Source organism: Peromyscus leucopus, chromosome 10 (genome assembly GCF_004664715.2).
Source record: "Peromyscus leucopus breed LL Stock chromosome 10, UCI_PerLeu_2.1, whole genome shotgun sequence".
Classification (NCBI taxonomy): domain Eukaryota; kingdom Metazoa; phylum Chordata; class Mammalia; order Rodentia; family Cricetidae; genus Peromyscus; species Peromyscus leucopus.
This window is the reverse complement of record NC_051071.1, coordinates 58,544,141-58,564,509: the sequence shown is the minus strand read 5'-3', so window position 1 is coordinate 58,564,509 and position 20,369 is coordinate 58,544,141. Positions and strand designations below refer to the sequence as shown.

Below are 20,369 nucleotides of genomic sequence, written 5' to 3'. Positions count from 1 at the left end.
TTATTTATGGGACTGAAATAGAAACAATAAGATATAATCTCTGTATTATCTGTCGACTTCTGTTTTTCCACCCACATTTTAAAATGCTTATCTATCTATCTATCTATCTATCTATCTATCTATCTATTTATTTATTTATTTATTTATTTATTTATTTATTTATTTATGTGTGGGTTCCTGAGCATACAGATGCCCAAATAGTTCAGAAGACAGTGTTGGAACCCTAGAATTGGAGTTTCAAGGAGTTGTGAGCCACCCAATGTGGGTACTGGGAACAGATTCCAGGTTCTCTGCAGGAACAATAAGTGCTCCTAACTATTGAGCCATCTATCCAGCCCCATATCCACACTTTAAAAACCTGGAGCTAGGGAAATTCCCAGGAATCCACAAGGATGACCCTAGCTTAGACTACTACCATTAGTGGAGAGGGTGCCTGAACTGGCCTACCCTGGTTATCAGATTGGTGAATACCTTAACTGTCATCATAGAGCCTTCATCCAGTAACTGATAGAAGCAGATGCAGAGATCCACAACCAAGCACCAGGCTGAGCTCCAGGAGTCCAGTTGAAGAGAGGGAAGAGGGATTAAATGAGCAAGTGTGTGTGTGTGGGGGGGGAGGTCAAGATCATGATGAATCATGATAGTGAAATCTACAGAGACAACTGAACCAAGCTCATAGGAACTCAGGAACTTTAGACCAACAGCTGTGGAACCTGCATGGGACCAGACCCTCTGCGTATGGGAGACAGTTGTGTAGCTGGGTCTGTTTGAGGGGCCCTTGGCAATATGATCAGGATCTATCCCTGGTGCATGAACTGACTTTCTGGATCCCATTACTTATGGTGACCCTTGATGCAGGGGGAGGGGCTAGGTCCTGCCTCAACTGCATGTACCAGGCTTTGCTGTCTCCCCCATGGGAGAACTTACCCTTTTGGAGGAGGGAATGAGGCATCAGAATGGGGTGGAGGTTAGGCAGGGGTGGAGGAAGCAGGAGGAGGGATGAGAGGGGGATCTGTGGTTGGTATGTAAAATGCATAAAAAAATTTTTAAATAAAAAAAGACTCATGTCAGACATGGTGCTACACATCTTTTATTTCAGTACTGAGGAGACAGAAGCATGTGGGTCTTTAAGAATCCAAGGTCAGCTGGTTTATACATTGAGTTCTAGTCCAGCAAAGGCTACACAGGGAGATCCTGTCTCAACAATAGCATAACTAACTCATGAGCTGGAAAATCCAAACCTAAGCTGGATATATTGCCTGTTTGGGCATCCCTCCCTCTCAAAAAACATACTATTGCAACTCAAACCACAATGGAATCCCTCTTCCAGGGTAGTTAGTCACTGTCTGCCAAGGTCTCCAACCCATTGGATGAGGAAGAGCCTCAGCATGAACAGCAGTCTGCTTTATTCAGTGACTTCGGTTTTAGTATTATCAGATGACATCGGGCTCTTTCAAAGTGGATGGCTGTAGAATAATTTTAATTTTACCCATTCAAAACAACTTTTGTGGAGACATCTAGAGTATTTTACCAAACATGTGTACTATGATTTTTCACAGCTCACCAAAAATTAAATGGTATTTAGTTTTTGTTTTTTTTTTCTTCCTGTGGAATGAGGCATCTAAAAAGTGTATAGAGTCATAGCTACTCTTCAATATCCTCAGCATCCTTCAATATACTCAATATCCTTCAGTATTTATATCTTTGTGAAACGTCTTTGCACAAAACTTTAGACCCTATAATCTGCTTTGACCAATAGAAAGATGCTCTGTATTTTGAAGGTTTTGTTAAGAAGTGGTCAGCTTCATATTGACTGTTGGGGAGGACACACAGTATTTAAGAAGTTTCATCAGCTTTATACCATCATCTTGTAAGAAAGCCCAATCTAACTAATACAGGAGAGAGTGATGGGGGAGGAGGTGCAACTAGTGACCTATGCCTCCCCAGGTGTTCCCGGTTGCCCAGCTAGGTGTCCATCATGTAAAATTCTAAAGCAGTGTCTAATAGTCTAATACCTTGAACAGGCACAGATAAATACACCACTGTTTAACTATGGTAGTATTATGGACCTCTATGAATAATTGCCATAGCCACATGATACATGCTCTGAGAAATCATCATAAATCATTGTTTTAACACAGCATGTTTTATATTGCTTTGTTGCACACCAACAGTTGTTCAAAACAACAATAATAATAAAAAACAGGAAATACTGAACATTCAAGTCCTTACTACTGCATTTGAAAAAGGTTAACATTTTCCACATTCCCTTCAGATGTTTTTTTTTTTTTCCATTGAAACAAGGCATTACACAGTTGAAGCAGGCATTGATCCTCACCTTTACTATATTTATTCTTCCTTTCCCCAGATATTTACTATATAAAATTTTGTGGTTTTTCTTTCCACTCATATTTGCTCAAGTGGCTATATTTATGCCCATGAACAATTTACAATGTTATTTTTCACTTTATTCATTTTTTATTTTAAAAATTTTATTCAGTTTACATACCAACCACAGATCCCCCTCTCATCCCTCCTCCCCCTCTCTCCACCCATGCCTAACTTCCACCTCCTTCCAACTCCTCATTCCCTCCTCCAGAAGGGTAAGTTCTCCCATGGGGGAGACAGCAAAGCCTGGTACATGCAGTAGAGGCAGGACACAGCTCCTTACCCTGCATCAAGGGTGAGTAAGGTGTCACCACAGGTAATGGGATCCAGAAAGTCAGTTCATGCACCAGGGATAGATCCTGAGCTCACTGCCAGGATCCCCTCAAACAGACCCAGCTACACAATTGTCTCCCATATGCAGAGGGTCTAGTCTGGTCCCATGCAGGTTCCACAGCTGTTGGTCTAAAGTTCCTGAGTTCCTATGAGTTTGGTTCAGTTGTCTTTGTAGATTTCCCTATCATGATCTTGATTTCCGTTCCCCCCCACCCCCCCACCCCCCGCCCTGCTCATTTAATTCCTCTTCCTCTCTTCAACTGGACTCCTGGAGCTCAGCCTGGTGCATGGCTGTGGATCTCTGCATCTGCTTCCATCAGTTACTGGATGAAGGCTCTATGATGACAGTTAAGGTATTCATCTGATTACCAGGGAAGGCCAGTTCAGACAACCTCACCACTATTGCTAGTAGTCTAATCCAGGGTTACCCTTGTGGAATCCTGGGAATTTCCCTAGCACCAGGTTTCTCCCTAACCCCACAATGTCTCCCTCTATCAAGATAACTCTTTCACTGCTCTCCCACCCCGTCCCTCCCCTAGCTTGACTATCTTTATTAATTTTAATTGAATATTTTGCTGAAAGTATTTTTCTGCCTTTTATTTTGTGTATGTTATGGAAAATATCTCTAAGTCGATGGATGGATGAATAGGTAGATGGATCTTATTTTCATCATTTTAAATGCTACAGAAATATAATCTTTGTGTGTTCAAAATGTGGTCCCCAGTGTTATGAGAGTGACAGAACCTTTAAAGGTGAGTGCCTACTCCAAGACACAGGTTATTTGAGGCATCGTCTTTCAAAGATATTAAAGTGTTCTTGTAGGAACCTGGTTAATTCCTATGATAGGGTGGTGAAAAAATAGAGCAAGCCTGACTTGCTTTGGCTTCCTGTCTCAACACCTGACTGCCCCTCTCATAAGCTCCTACCAGGATAGCATTCACCATGTTATGATGTAGCCAGCAGGATCCTCACAAGAGCCAAGGCCATGCTACCTGGATTTTAAGCCTCCAAAACTATGAGCTGCATAACCCAGCCTCAGGTATTTTGGTATAGCTAGATTATAACTGAGACGATGTGTTATGTCATAGCTCCCCGTGTCTACTACAATATCTGTTCCTCATTCCCGTCTCCATTAAATACTGATTTGTTTACAATTTTCTACTATTAACTATTAAAAACACTTTGCATGCTTCTTTATGAATACATTGGGGTATGGTAATAGTCTATAAAATAGACATGAGATTTCTTAATACAAGACACAGCACTGTATTTATTATATAGCCACTTGAGAACAACTTAACTTTTTTTCCACTATCTGTGGATGATGCTTAAATTTTTTTCTACTGCCACTTTACATTGAGTTATACACAACTTAATTATTGGTTTCTTCATAAACTTGGACATATACATCTATACCACATGAATTTACTAACACAATTAAGAGAATATTTATCGTAACAGTACTTTCTCTGAACTGTATAGAATACATACAATTATGACTTTGGAGGGTACTTCTGTGGTGGTTTTAATTAGTATGTCCTCCATATCCTCTAGCATTTGAACACTTGGCTCACAGTTGGTGGTGTTTGGGATGTTTAGGAGGAAGTATATCATTGGAGGTAGGTTTAAGAGTCCAGAGACATGCCATTTTCAGTTTTTTGTTTTGTTTTTTTAAATATCTCTCTGCTTCCTACTTGAGGTTCAATAGGTGATCTCTCAACTTCCGGCTCCACCTGCCAAGTCTCTGCTTTGCCCTCATGGACTCTAAGCCCCTGGAATCAGAGTGCAGATAAACTCAATCTTCTGTAAGTGGCCCTGGTTTTAGAAAAGTAACCAATACAACTTCTAAACTTACCATGAACCCATTTAACTACTCAAGATCTAATACTATAATTGTTCCCTGTTATTAACCATTTACTAACTATTACAGACTATCTGGTGACTCTCCTGCTAAGTTCACTGGCCTTGAAAATGTATTCTTCCTATTCCCCAGAAAACACTGGATTTTCAAATACACCAAAAGTTTATATTGGAAATAGAGCATTTCTTACTAAGTTATTGTGGAATTTTAGAAGCCATTAAGTATAAAAGCAATGTGTCAGTGCCAAACTCAATTATAGATAAATATACAATATATTTAATAATTTAAAATCCCTAACAATGTTGACTTTGTAAATTTCATGTACAGATGTTATTCAGGTAAAATGCAAACATTGCTCAATTTTTTTTCAAATATTTACACTAAAACAATTAAGTTTGTGACACATACAGCACAAAAATAGTTCCTTAGACAATAGTATCGACTGATATCATGAAATTCTTATAAATGTAGTCTCTGTCAATGTCCATGGATTAGGGAAAAGTTATATGTTGTAGATGAGACTGTATGTTGATACAACCATATGGAAATCACTAGGAATTGGACCACCGTGTGATATAGCAGTCATAGTGCTGGTCAATAGATAATATAGTAATAACACAGTCTTCCATGAGCATTGTATTTGTTATATACAATGTGTGTGTGTGTGTGTGTGTGTGTGTGTGTGTGTGTGTGTGGTGTGTGTAATGCTTTCATGGCATGCTTCCAGTATACAGGCATTACAGGCATTCTTCTATTGTTGTCCTAAGAGAAAGAGGTTACATTTCACCAGAATTAGTAAGATAGATCTCCGACTAAGGGAGTAACTGATTTATTTCTCCAATCATATTTACTGATAGGCTGTGTACCCTGTGCTGTATGTGACAAGAGATAAACGCAGAGGGATGATAAACACCCAGAATGAGATTACAGTCCACAGGAGGAGAATGTCAGAGATGGAACGATGGGAGTCTAACAAATTCCACAAGGCAGCAATTCAGAATGCACACCCCCATGGGAGCTCATAACTCTTCACTCTACACTATTTGCTTTCCTTTGGAAAGAAAAAAATATTATTAGGAGATTGAATTAATTAAGCAAAAAAAAAAAAAAACCCAAAACGCTTTTCTAATTTTTCCATATGCTAGCAGCCCACCAGCCATAAAAATTTGAACAAGTCAACAATGCTCTAAACAGAACACAGCAGTGTCTGGTTCCAAGGACCCAACATTATGGAAATTACTTATGCCATTGACACCAATCATGTGGAATAGTCATGTACATCATATTAATGTAAAAAACATCCCCCCTCAACTAATAATTATTGTTTTCTATAGGCCTGTTTGAAATATTTATCTTTATTTCATAAAGCATTAAAGGTATCCTGCTTAAGGTTCTCTCTCAAGTTGTGAAGGAAACAACCCCTTCCCTCCCTGGTCTCTCTCTCTCTCCCTCCCTCCCACCCTCTTTCCTCCATCTTTCCACCCATCCCCCCTTCTCTCTCTCTCTCTCTCTCTCTCTCTCTCTCTCTCTCTCTCTCTCTCTCTCTCTCTCTCTCTCTCTCTCTCTCTCTCTCTCTCTCCTGCCTAGCCACCTTCGCCTCCTTCACAAAGCTGTCAACTTCTGGAATTCAATCAATTCCATTCTGAAAGAGAAGGTTTCAGGAAGTCGCAGGTCTCTATCCCCATGGCTCCTGGGTGGAGTGGGCATGAGTGTGTGTAGAGTGGGATGGGGCAAAGTAAGAAAACCTGTTCTCTTTAGAGCAAGATCTTGACAGATGCCTTGGCTGTGTTCTCCAATAACTTCCCAACAGTTTGGCAGGAGTCCACCCAGGTTACTAGGAAGAATCTCTCTTTCCCTTACTCACTAGGCAGTCCGGTGTCCTGGCCCTTGAAGGCGAGGTCCCAAAGGCTGTTGTACTCCACACAGGTTCACCCCTCTCCCTCCCTACCTCCCACCGCCACGCCCCGCAAACCCTGTCATCCCGCCCTTTCTCTCCACCTACATCCTCCACAGTGGGCACAGACAAGTCCTCATACAACCTATGAGAAAGGAGCTTATTTGTTTCCAGCCAAAACCCTGGTGAAAGGAAAGGGATTAGGGAGGGAAGGCTGCCCGGTCCTGTGACAAGGGACCCACTTGGGGTTATCTGATCGCTGACCTGGAGCAGGGACCTATGACCGTGGGTCGTGTCCCCTGAGTTACAGGTTGGAAAAAACTTGCCTAGCTTCGCGTGGCAGGAGCTCCCAAGTTCACGGGTGAGCAGGGCGTGCAGGAGCGACAAGGTGCGGCGCTGAGCCCAGGCTCCGCTCGAACTGGGCGAGGGAGGGGGCGGGCGCGCAGGTCCCGCCTCCCCTGGCCGCGTGCACACACACGCCCACCGCGGCTGGGCTGGCGGAGCGCGGGCGAGTGTGAGCGCGAGTGTGCGCACGCCGCGGGAGCCACTCTGCCCTCTCCTCGCACCCTGCACAGGGCATCTCGAGAGCCTGGAAACGTGAACAGGCTTAAAGTATGGCATGTTGCGAAGATGGTTTCTGTCCAGAAGGTACCCGCGATCGCGCTGTGCTCCGGGGTCAGCCTTGCCCTCCTGCACTTCCTGTGCCTGGCGGCTTGGTGAGTTCGGGGGCTGGGTGGGTGGGTGGGAGGATGTCGTAGGGTAAGGGTGCATGGGAAAGGTGGACAAGTGCCCAGATCCACAGCACCGCTCTGGCCACTCATCCTTCCCTTAGCGAAGCAGATCTTTCCCGTCTTCAGTGTCATATGGGCTGAAGCCAAGCTTTGACGAGTGGACTCAGAAAGCACTGGGCAGTCGGGTGCAGGAAGTGCGGGTGCTGGGGTACATGCTACCTGAGGGTACTTGCAGTCTGGGGGTGCGTGCTGCCTATGGGTGCGCTTTTCCTGACCATTTTGGATGTGGTTCTCCACATCCCAACCCCCAACCCTTCTTTAGCTTAAGGCCAGAGACTCTTTCCCTAGAAGGCAACCCTTTTTCCACCTGTTCTCAGATTCATTCTTAAAATAGTCTTTTCCACCCCCGTTATTTTTGCACTTGCAGTTTAAACGAATCCCCAGGACAGAACTCAAAGGACGAGAAATTGTGCCCGGAAAATTTTACCCGTATCCTGGACAGTTTGCTGGATGGTTATGACAACAGGCTGCGTCCTGGATTTGGGGGTACGGAATGTTTCCAAACACGCAAGTGTGCTCTGTGTGTCCGTCTCTGGTCTGCTTGTCTATTTGTGGAAATATCATTAGGTACGCCTCACGTGCAAAAATGAAAACCAGTCATTCTCTCGAGCGCCTCCCCCCCCCCTTCTCTCTTCCTCTCCTCAGTGAGACCTATGACAAGAAGACCGCCTCCACCCGTACTTTCCCATCTCCCCGCCCCCTCAGGAGCTTGGCCTCCCCCACACTAATTACCTCCTGAGACCTGACTGCAGGGTGGGGGAGACTGGGAATTCAAAAATGAACTCAGAGCTGCTGCACTGTGGCTTCCTGGCTTCCCTGAGCCTGAGCATGGAGTTTGTTTCCTTGGATCTGTCGCTCTGAGCAGGTACATTGTTGCACCAGAGGCAGCTGGCCTCAGGTCTTCTGTCCTCCCACGTGTCCCTCCCTCTGCCAAAGGTTCACCCTGAGTTCCACCTGGGACAGGAATCTAGGGCATGAAGCTGAAGTTGGCTGCTCTGCAGGAGGACCCAGTCCTTTTCTACTCTGTTCTTACTCTCTTGGGGTGCCAGTCTTTCACATATCTCCTGGAATGCTTGAGAAGTGTTTAGCTTTATTTCCTCCTTCAATCAGTATCTGCAAAGTGCGTAATAGAGAGAGACATTCACAGCACTTTGTTCTCTTAACGTATTTCCTTTGTATTTTCAATAGGCATCTCTATGGCAAGCGTGGTTCTAAGCACTGGGTGTACCGAAATCAGGTAGAATTCACCTCAGACAGCGCAGCAATCCAGTTCATCAGGGAAATGTGACTTGCTAAGATCCTGCTTGGCTTGGCTCACCTTTCTGAATGCAAAGTCCCTCTCTTTCTACTGTAAATGAGTTAAACAAGATGGCCTCAGATGTAAAGTAGCCAACATTCTTGCCATGATAGGAATGGTAACAATAACATTTCAACTACAGCTGCATTTTATAGACATTATTCTTAACTCTCACAGCAACTCCAAGAAGCTGTTGATTCCCCCATCAGATAGATTTGGAAAGTTAAGCTGACTCAAGTTGAGTTTATAGATCTGAATCCAGGTGGCATTTTGTATTTACAGGACAAAGCCAGTAGATTGAGGTGATGTCCTACACTGAGTGGTGTGATGAGTAAAAGGTGAACTTAAAGCATGGAGGGGAGGCGGTGCTCTCTGCCTTCCATTGAGGCTGTGGAGGAGGGAAAGAGTGGGAGAAGAGATAAAATAGATCCTGGAGTGGAGAACACATGAGATATGAGGTAGAAGGACTGTGGACCAAGTGAGAAAGAATTCTGGGATAAAGTGGACTTAGAATAGGGAGATGAGTCTCTGGAGGACAAGGAAAACCAGGGCACTAAAGGCAAGGAGGATTTGATGGAACACATAGCACATTAGTGGTCTGGTCTCCTACATTCCAATCCATTTCTTTTCTGGATTTAATGGCATACATTCTGTAAAGGAGTGAGAGGATTCCTTTGGTATCTGCATATTGACAGTGGTAAAGGTAGATGGGAACGATGGAAGTTTCTCCTGCTTTTTTTTTCCCACCTGGTCTCTCCAGGTATAGGGTGTTGTGCCAACACTACCTTCACCTTCATGCAAATCTGAAAAGAGGTTTCATTAGAGAAGTGAATCATTTGTCAACGCATGAGCTCTCATAAGTGATGAGGACATTATCATTTTAGGTCAAAAATAGTTTTGTGGAGAATGCTCTAGATGATGTGATACCACTTGAAACTGTATTATGTCAATAAAAGAGGCTTTAGCTTCCCAGAAGGGTTTTAAACTTCACATTTCAAATATAAAAGCAAGGAAAATAGAACTCACATGTAGTTTAAATATTCATAAATGAAAGCACAATTTATAGCTGGATTTATATGACTTTATTAGTAAGTGTTGAAAGTAAAAATATGTTCTCTTGGCTGTAAGACAATTTAAAAGAAAAAGAAAGGAACCTGCTGTTACAGGAGCATTTTTACCATGTACTCTCTCCCATAACACTGTAGACCATAACAAGAGTGCTAGATTTGGGTCAACTAAAACTAAAACGCTGCCAAGCGTCTTAAGGCACCACACTTGCCATTGCTGAGTGATCTGCATCACTCACCTGGCTCTTTTTTAAAAAAAACTTTGTGGGGCAGGATTGTAGTTATCCTACATTGAGAGTTAGCAGGTAATTAATTAACAATGAAATTACCACAAAGCTCTATATTAGGGATGTTTTCCACTCTGCTCATGCGTACTTGTGGTCAGATGACTGACTTTTCAGAACTGGGCCATTCTCTGTAAACATGTAGTGTTCCAAATGTGACAGAAGGCTAATCATTATCACTTGCAGTATGTGGATTATCTGTTTACATGAAATTTTAATTGTGAATAAATAAAAACATTACTGTTATCACGTAACTCTATATGCCACAACTTTCATCTCTTCTATGACATGACATTTTATACTTTGGGGAAAGTTTGGCATTTTAAAAATAAGATGAAAACCATTCGTATTTTGATCAAGGTACACTGTAAATATGGATTGACTTCCTGCTTCCTTTAATCCCATTTCTGCTCTTTGTGGGACATTTACTTTTTATCTGTTTATACAACTTAGCTCTGTTCCATTTAAAATAAAGCTAAAAGCAAAGATGTGAATTGAAATTGGATGGTTTGTGACTACTCAGTAGGCCAGGCAGAGGTTGAAATAGATTTGGAAACCAAATTATATATTTTTAACTCTGCAGCACAGCTTGCCGTGGGGAGATAAAGGGAGCTGAAATGGTTCTCTTCTCTTCATCCCTCCAGGAACTCCTCTCTCTTGTCTCCACATTCTCCCACTGGGGAAGGAAAGGGGAAAGGTAAGAAGAGCAGGGCAGTTGAGAGAAGCTAGAATGGACTTCTGAAGGGCAGGAGTCTTTCATCTTCTCATGAGTCAGTTCCTAGCATGCTGACGCAGTTGTTCCTACTTCGAAGTGGCACCACATTGACTTTGTCACAAAGGAAGTAGAAAGTCATTCCTTCTGTCTCTTGTCCACTTTGAACACAGATGTATGGCTTTAAAAGACTAAATAGCTGGCTATGGGAAGACAGTTTAGGAATCCTGTCCCTCCCCAGTTTTTACTGATCTAAAGGACACATACCAGTCTGGGGGCACATGATCTCAAATAATCAATACTTTAATATAGGTGTCTGCTTTACATCCTCTTCCATAACCTTTCTGATATGGAAACTGAAGCCTATCATCAGTTTTGCAAGACTGCTCACTAGTGTAGTAGGACTTCATATTCTGGTGTTCTTTGTGGTCTTAAAAATATTTTAATGTATAATACTTAATAAGATTATTATAGAAACAGAGATGTTCAGGGCAGGCATCATCCCTCCGCTAGAGAAGAGACTGAGCGAAGTTCTATTGAATTGTCCAAAATAACTAAAACTAATAAGTGACAAAGTCACAACTCATACCACATCTTCAAATCTTTAGTCAGACAGCTAATGGATATGTCCATTTCTGAGGCTTCCTTGCATAATACTGTGCATTAAGAGTCAGGTTGTCCTGAACATGTCTTGTTACTTGATTAAGGATAAATAAGCAGTTATAACACCCAAAAGAAAAAAAATAAGAACTTTTTGTCAATAATTTTAATAATATTTAAAATGGAGAGGAAAACATGAAAACTCATATTTATTTAGGTGAACATGGTGTATTTCCTGGACAGTGATGTTTTCAGATGCTCTATATCTTAGTCTGAAAGTTCCTGTGTCATGTGCTAGCCAGCTTTATTAATTGAATGCATTGAATGCCAAATTGTAATTAATAATCATTGATCAAATGGATATTTCAAATAGAGAAATAGAGAGATAAAACTTCATTTCCAGCATCATTCACTTATTCGTTTGTTATACCAGTGTGCAAATACAGTGTTGTGTAGAAGGAGTAATGCGGTGTTGTGTAAAAGAAGTAATATGTAGTCCTTAAGACAGGATTTGGAACCAAAATTAGCCCCTCATTGACTTTACCTCTAAGCAATATAAAGAGATAAGAGGAGCAAAGATAAAATAAGTAAATGATAATACTGGAGGACAATTTAGTAGCATCAAGAGAGAAAATAAAATGGGAGAGGAGTCTAGTCTGCATAGACATGATGGCCAAGAAAGTCAAGTTGACAGCAAAGGGTGCCTGGAGGGAAGGGGTAAGAGAAAAGTTATTGTTGGGCAAGCAAACCACCAAGAAAACTAAACCAACTCAGCAAACAGACAAAGGAAGTAAAAGGTGAAAAAGTGGACACTAGATTGGTATGATTTTAAGAATGAAAAGATTTCTGGTATAATTCTTGTTTGAAAGTAGAGCCAGGAATATTAGAGTATTGGGTTAGAATGGTAAGCAGAAGCCTGGTTATGAAAGTTCTTTCTATAAATGGGCCTGAATGAATCTCTTAGTAAACTTGGGTGTCACTGGAGTTCTTTAGTAAGGCATTGACTTACCATGACCTAGGCTGTGAAAGGACCTTTCTGGTTGATAGGTAAAGAATGGCTTAGAAACAGAGGAAAACATGAGGCATATGATGAAGCTTTTTGTGTTTTGAGGTTTTATTGTTATTGTCGTCATTATGTAGATGGCTGCATGGAATGAAGTAGATATAGGAAGGATGGGCATAAATGGACAAAGAAGATATTTTGGGGGATTTTAATCCAACAAAAATGATGATCTATTTAATATGAATGATCAAGGAAAGTAAAAATAGCTCCATGATTTCTATTCAGAGAAACTGAACAAGTATAGTGCTTCAAGTAATGGGGGAATGTCCAAGTTTTCCTCCCATGCTCACTTGCTAGTAGAAGAGGCAGGAAATGAAGCCACAAAACAAGTGAACTGTTGAGTGTGCAGCGTGTCTGGTGTCAGTGAACATGAAGCATGGGGGACATGGCTTTAACTAAACACTTGGGGAGGGCTTGTTGATAAAGTGATACCTGAATATTGATCATAGAGGGATAAGAGCATAAAGCTCAGTTTTCTGGTGAGCAAGAAATCTAGGTGCAATTCTGTGAAGGTTGGAAGTTTGGTCCGGTGCAGCGCAGATGAAACTGCTGAGGAAGAGGGGGCAATAACAAAAAAGAGGTTGTATAAAGCTTTGTAAGCATGCTCACAGACTTTGCTATTATTCTAAGTTAGACCAGACAAGACTAGAGGGGATCGCATCAGGGGCATATGCTGGATTAATGAACTTTTTAAAAGGCTCACTAGGACTGTTGTGTTAAGAACAGAAAGAAGCAGAGATGGTTTGGAGTTTTTTCACATTCAATCAGGCAAGGGATGATTAACACTTTGTCCAAGCAAGTGGCAGAAGAATCTGTCAGTTTCTTAGATTTGGCTGTCTTCTGCCTATATATATATTTTTTAAGATGAAGGATGACAGGTATAATGCAAGGTTTGTGAGAAATGGAAGAAAGGAGGCTGAGTCAAGTTTTGACTTAAATGTCTAAAAGTAACACAATCATCAGGGTGATAGTAGAAGCCATGTAGAGGCATGGGTGAATGATTTGCATGTGTAGCCAATAAATTCACGGTTTCTAAATATTAAGTAGAGAGGAGCCTGGAATTTATGGGTAGTGGCATGTCAACACACATGGTATTTGAAGTCTTAAGGCCAACGAGATTCCAAGCAGAGAAAAGGTGCAAATAGGCATGGAAAGGGGAAGAGTCAATTATCCCCAGGAAGTCTGAGCAAGAGTGTTCTATGATATCTTAGCAGGAGAATGAGAGGGCTAATGTGTATTAGGAAAAATGATAGTTTCCAACAAATAGATCAATACAGACTTGGGCTTAAATTGACCACAACATTTAGTGGTATGCATGGCTTAGATAACTTTGACAAAAACAGTTTTTTTGGCAGGGGGGGCATAGGGAGAGGATGAGAGAAAGATAGAAGGGGAGGTTTTTGTGGAGGCATTTGTACAAATGGATAGAGAAATGGAAGAGGTAGAATCAAGTAACCATTTTTTGAAATAATCGTATTTATAGTTATTGTTGGCAAAAGACATGCTCACTTTGAGAATGCAGGCTAAATATTTAATGTAAGATATTAGTGTGTCTCATGAGATAGAACATTGTTTTAAAAATGGGGGACAAAACAGTTTTAAAAGTTAGTGAGAACAATAGAATTGCTAGGGGGGAACTCATGGTACAAAAATTTCAGTGAATCAGAATACAGCAGAGGATGGAGGGGACAGGAAGGAAGATTTGGAGCAGCGTGTACTGATTTTTCTAGAAATTTAAATATGGAAAGGATATTTTTAAGTAATGTGGAAATACACATTTGGAATATATGAAAATCAATATTTTTAAGATTAGAAATGTCATAAATTGTTTGTGTACTATTGGTAATGACTGAGTGCAATATAGATACATATTGCAATGGAGAGAAGGAGTGTATGGAAGAAAGATCACTTTACTCAAGTTTATAAGAAAACAGACATCTTGTGCTTTCAGATATTTAAATTTTCTTAGGAATAATGACATACAAGTGCATTTGGTATGTCCTGAAACAGACCATGTTAAATATAGATAATAGGATATTGGTAAATTGTTGTGGTTTTGGATAAAGTTTCAGCTGGACTTCAGATTTTATATAAAAACCTTTTAGCTTATATTTGTATATCATTAATTATTACTGTTTTATATTTTATGCCTTTTTGAATATATTTGTTTTAAGGCTCCCTGAGTGCATGTGATGATGTTTGGTTAGTAATACATTTCCACTATAACCACATATAACCTTTCATCTATCCATTCATTTATTTATTAAAATATAATAACTATAGCAATGAACCCACATCCAGCCCAAAGAGCAGACCCTAATATGAACTTGCAGTGTGTTATACATTTCTTCAGTCCTATCCTCTTATTTATTCTCTCCCCTCCCTATCAGTCCATTGTTTTATTCCACAGATAGTCTCTAATGGGTATTTTAGGTGATTCTCATTTTTAAAGAATTAAAAACATTTAATTGTCTTTAACTGCTGTACATCAACTTTTGCGATGCTTTCAACTTAATGATATATTGTTAAAAGGCATTCTTTTGTTGCATAGTGCTATTGATCTTTCATTTGCTTGTTATGCGATGTTCGCATTGCATAAGAACCGGCTCTTTCCTCTGCTCTGTTGGCAGTAGGTTTTTTTTGCTTGTTTCCCAGATTGTATTGCTGTGAATATTCTGGCCCAAATTTCCTGCTGTAAATGTGCAAGAGTTTCTTTTGCATATATATCAAGGAGTGGATTTTTCTGGATCTTAGTGTAAGTAGGAGTTCAGCTTGAAGAGATAATGCCAAACTGTTTTTCCATGGTGAGTTTACAAAATTAAACTCCCTTTTACAATGAGCATAAATTCTGGATCTGTATATACTTTAGCGGCAGGAGTGTGTGTGTGTGTGTGTGTGTGTGTGTGTGTGTGTGTGTGTGTGTTCATGGTAATGTTTGAGATGGCATTTTATTTTAAGAGTATTTTAATATTTATTGTTTCCATCGTGTTCTAATATCACTGAATGTCTTTTAAAGTCTTTATTGACTGCAAGATTTTTATTTGATAAATTTCTTGTTTTCATGTTTTATTCATACTGTATTGAGATTTTTGCTTCTGTTATTGAAGTCTTTTACTGTTTATGAAGTAAGAGAATATTGATAGAAGAATCATGAAATGTAGAAGGCAGTAATTTTCAATGTCTTCTAAGGCAAAGAAGCTTCTAGAACTCTGAGCTATTTCCTGCTTTGTTGATGAAAACAGAGGGTGTCTGTTGTCTTTGTTTAATATCCAGTAAATGTAGTAGTTCTATATCTTGCTGATGCTAAGCAAAATTGGAAATTTCTTTATAAATTTCCCTGAGAATTATGTGTTGTTGCTGTTGTTTTATGACTATGTTCTTGAAGTCTCTTTAGTTCTGGATTCCACTGGCACTTTGTAAGATATAGGTTTGTGTGTAATATGAGTAGCTGGAGAGCAGGAATGTTTCCTAAGGAGAGTATCTGGGGAGACAAATTGGAGAGCTATGATTGACTAGTCTTCAGATCAGTCAAAGGGGTTTTTATTTTATGATATGACAGCAAATCATATACTATCATTGGAGTTGATGTCCTGTAACCAGGTCTTTGACTGCTGAATAAACAGTGGAGGATTATCTGATACTTTTTTAATTGCCTTTCCAGCAAGTTAATTAGATAGGACCATTTCCCTGAACTTAATATTAACAGTCCTGTGTGACTGATTCTTGATGGAGATCACTCTCTTTGCCTGACAGACTCTCAGAGTCAAAAGTGTCACCTCATAGAAAGATTTTTAAAATAACATTTTAAAAATTCCCCATTACCGAAAAAGTAGAATTTTTGTTTTAAAAAAGTGTCTTTGATGCACCCCAAATATATCTACAGTTATGGGAAAAAAATCTTTCCAAGCTCAAATTGTCTAGTTTCTATGCAATTATGCACTTTGCAAGGTTGATTTGAACATCCTAAACAGCAGCATTAGAGGAAGTATCTCTAAGATATTCTTAATTGCATAGCTACCATTATTCATTGACAAATGATTACCAGGGACCTATTGCATTTCTGGTGGCAGATTAGTTCTACAGGAGAATACAAATATAAATCATACAGTTTCTGCTTTAATTGGGAAATATTTTTAGCTTAACTCATGTAGCACTTAAGTCTCACATTTGAAAAATTGTGAGAAGCATTGAAAAAATCATGATTGATGATATTAGAAACACAGGAAAACAATTTTTAGCACCTCATATTTACAAAGTACTGTGCTACTTTGGGACTTGAAAGGGACTGAAATTTCATCTCAATGCTAATGATGAAAACATTGATTCAAGTAGTCTGAAGGAAGACACAAAGGGCCACAAGAACAGAATTTAGAACCCATTGTTGAGCAAAGAGAATGTAGGCATAGCTGGATGCATAATCAAGATAGTGTCATAAAGTTCCATGTTTAGCTAAATGGCAACTTGTTAATTATTTTATGACATAATGTAATGTAGTGAAACTAGAACATATCTTGGAGGCCGAGAGGAAGAGTTAGAATTCTGCCTTAGCCTCTGTGAACCCAGTTTCCAGATATATAAAATTCTCATCATAGTGATAACAGCACCTTCTAAGGGTGTGATGGAGATGAAATGTCACATGGAATGAATGTAGCATCTTGCCTGGCATAAAACTAGAACTTAAATATATAATAATAATTTTTTTTTGCACATGGTACCTTGGTTCAAAAATCCATTCCCTATAAGCTACTGTATACAATACTTGCCACTTGGTATGTCCACTTTCTATTCGCATTCCCTACTCTGGTCCCATCAGCTTGAGTAGGCTAATGACCTCTTATTAGACCCTTTCTGTTCTTTGCCTCCCATAACTTATTCCCATACACCAAAAGGATGTATGATTTTTTTTAAAAAATGTACAATTCAATTGTATATCTCCTTATTTCAAGTCTTTGATGGTCTGTCAGTATTTATGGGGTACAAGTCAAACCCCTCACAGCAGCCTACATTCATGTCAGAGCTAAACTTAATATCAAAAAAAAAAAAAAAAAAAAAAAAAACCCAGGGGCAGAATATAAGGAAAATGCTATCTTATAAGCTCATTTTTAGAGGGCTGTCTTAAAGTACTATGGACTAGTAGCTTAAACAGCAGAGATGATTTTTTTTTACAACTCTGTAGGCATCAAAGCATCAGTAAGCTTGGTTTGTTGGCCTAGAGAAGGCATCTCTTCTGTGTCTACATGTAGTTTCTCTTAGTGTGTGTCTGTGTTCTGATCTCTTTTTGTAAAGCCATCAATCACTCATATTGGATTAAGTACTATTAAAAAATCTCATTTTAATGCAATTACATTTTGAGAACATTCTCTCTAAAAATAATCATTAGGACTTCAACATGTGAATGTGAGGGGAGTAGAACTTAGTCCAAGGACTTTCCATCTTTTCCACTTCTGGGCCATCCCTTGTCATTCTGTCCTATCGCTTGTAGTTTAAACTGTGTTTAACGGCAGCATGTGTTATAAATCTGTTACTTAAAAGATGCTGTTGAAAAAAAAATGGGCTCAGGAGTAGGTGGATGCTCTGTCATGGTACCTTGGTTTTATTTCTCTTTGTGGCTTCAATTTCTTCTCAGTATCCTCCTTTGCTTTGTCCCACTGGTCTCTTTTCTTGTCCTTGAAAACAGTAAGACCTATTCCCACTGTCACCCTTTTCACTTGCTGTGTTCCAGCATTTCCAGTTCATGTATATGCTCGGGACTAGTTTGAAAGTCTACGCTTTGAAGGAGCGGTTCTGAACACAACCCTGAAATGGTTCTCACAGCCTCTTCTTTTCCCACCTGCCTCCATCCTAAAATAACAGCTGTCTGTCACTTCATTCGTTTTTTTCTTCTGTTTATTCTCTGATTCTCCCAGTAGCATGATGACTTTTTGAGGCAGGGAACTCCTCTAGAACCTGGCATGTAGCTGGCGCTCATGCAAATATTTATTGAATGGATGTCCTAAAAAAAAAAAATCCCTTTACTAGTCAGGTGCATTTAGATTCTCACTCAGTCTTAAAGTGCAGTTTAATCTTACAAGCAAATGCCAGATAATGCACAGAGACTGAGATTATAATTCTGAACATAGAGCAATATTTTAGAACTACTGCAAAGGTAGTAGACTTTTATTATGGGATGATTACAGCCACAGAATAAGCATAAGTTCACACAGTTTACAATGCGTTAGTAAAGGGGAAAAAAAAAAAAAACATTGTTCCCAATCTTTTCCTGCATGCCCCCTCCATGCTCACTCACGTGGCCCACCTATGGTGTCAGTATTACATAGGAACCTATTGTCAATACAGTATAGAAAACAGCTTGAGTGGATGTTTGTAAACAACAGTAAACTGGACAGTCTTTTTTTTTTTTTGGAACTTTCTAGAGAATTTCAAATCATCAGGTCCAACCTTGTTCCTTCTAAGTCTGCAGATCTGAAGGTTTGTCCAACACAAGCTGTGCATCACCAGCCTGCTTAGCTGATTCTCCTATAACATTTGAGCAACACGACATTAAACCTATCTTCCAAATAATGTTTGCTTTGCTAAGAATCTGGCAAAATAGCTCATTTGTCAGGACACTGTCAGCCTTAGTTGTTTATATGAGCTCATCTCCCCTAGTGCTCACTTGTAAAGACAGCATTTCTGCTTTCTGATACCTTTGCAATTGTTGCTAAGGAAATAACAGTGGTTCCAAGCCAATTTGAGTAAAAGTGCCGTCTCCTAGGGTTCAAAAAGTTAGCAATTACTTGCTTCCTAGATTACCTATTTCTGTACTAATTTGGGTTTAATGAGCTTATTATTACCATTTGTTGTTGTTGATTCTAGTTTCTCATTCAAACCAAAACTTAATTAACTTCAACCCTTTCAAAGAGGCACATTTTAAGTGGTATAAAAATAAAAGCATGTGCTATAATTTTGTTCTTATTATACTTCCAAAACTTATGTTTCTTAGGATACTTATTCCATAAATAATTTCTCATTCTCTCCCTCATTCTCTCTGTCTTTGTGTGGCCTCATCTTCGGCCTGTAGAGGGAGAAATGTTTAGATTCATTTTCTTGAGACTGAATTCAGACATACAGTCTTAAGTGATACCAATTGCACTTTGCCATTTTTGTCATAAATCTAGTTTCCCAATCTGTATCCAGGTGATATTCTATTTTAATAGTAGATGCTATAGTATTCAGTTGTAGCGTATGTAGCCTCCAGCCATGCAGCATTATAAAGCATCATTTGAGGAAACAGTCAGTGTTCAGGAGGGTAACAACTTTTATATTTTTATGGGTGGTAAAATGCTGACTTATCTATAAAATCTACTGTTGCAACTGAACACATTATGAACACGTTCTGTCCTTGGAAAGTGTTTTACAGCTAACAGATTTAATACTTGTTAAAACTGTTGCATTTGAAGATATATTACTGGATTAAAGTTTGTACAACTAGAAAGGATTATGAGTTAAATCTGAACTACAAAAATTCCCAGGTTTAAAGCATATTGCTAAACCTGGAGAGTGGTGGTATTTTTTTTTTTTTGTCTGTTTTCTGTGTCAGCAATATTGGCCTCATGCCCCTCACTTTTCTTGTGGGTTAAACATGCACATACTTACTCATGATCAAGACTTATTTAGATGGTGGAGAATCTCAGTAGCAACTGAGGGAAACTATTATGGAAGGAGCTTTTGCATGAGGGAGCCTCTGTGCTCAGCATGCTGTTTGATTGCTATAAAAATTCTGTGAGACAGGTGTGGGTGCTGCAATCAAGTGGTTAAGTAACTTGCTGAAGATCTCACAGCCAAGGGGTGGTGCAGAATGAACGGTTGTAGCTGACAGAAGACCTTGTCTTGGATCCCAATCACCAATGGATGGTGTGCCTGTTGTTAAAGGTGACAGTCATCATTTTGGAAGTTATTTACAAGCATCCTCAACTCCACAAAGAGTCACTCCTTGCAGCTTTTGTCCTCTTCACTCCCACATCTTGCTGTTTCTTCCACTGAACAGCTCACTTCTTTTCAGAGGCCAATCAGATGATGGACTCTTTAAAAAAAATCACT

The 20,369-nt window shown here is 39.7% G+C and overlaps 1 protein-coding gene across 7 annotated transcripts in view; it reads left to right on the top strand.

Annotated features, from left to right (window-relative positions):
• Positions 1-6,607: 6,607 nt before the first annotated feature.
• Gabra4 (gamma-aminobutyric acid type A receptor subunit alpha4) overlaps positions 6,608-20,369 on the top strand; it is a 70,418-nt gene continuing 56,656 nt past the window's right edge. Inside the window, exons 1-2 of one of the 7 annotated variants that reach the window (XM_028861931.2) lie at positions 6,608-7,192; positions 7,635-7,753. In XM_028861931.2, the coding sequence (XP_028717764.1) occupies positions 7,107-7,192; positions 7,635-7,753 (205 nt within the window). In that variant the 5' untranslated portion in view covers positions 6,608-7,106. Of the gene's footprint in view, positions 7,193-7,634; positions 7,754-14,945; positions 15,095-15,412; positions 20,202-20,369 lie in introns of those variants that run through there. The other 6 variants (XM_028861751.2, XM_037209080.1, XM_037209081.1 and 3 more) reach the window with 6 other exon arrangements.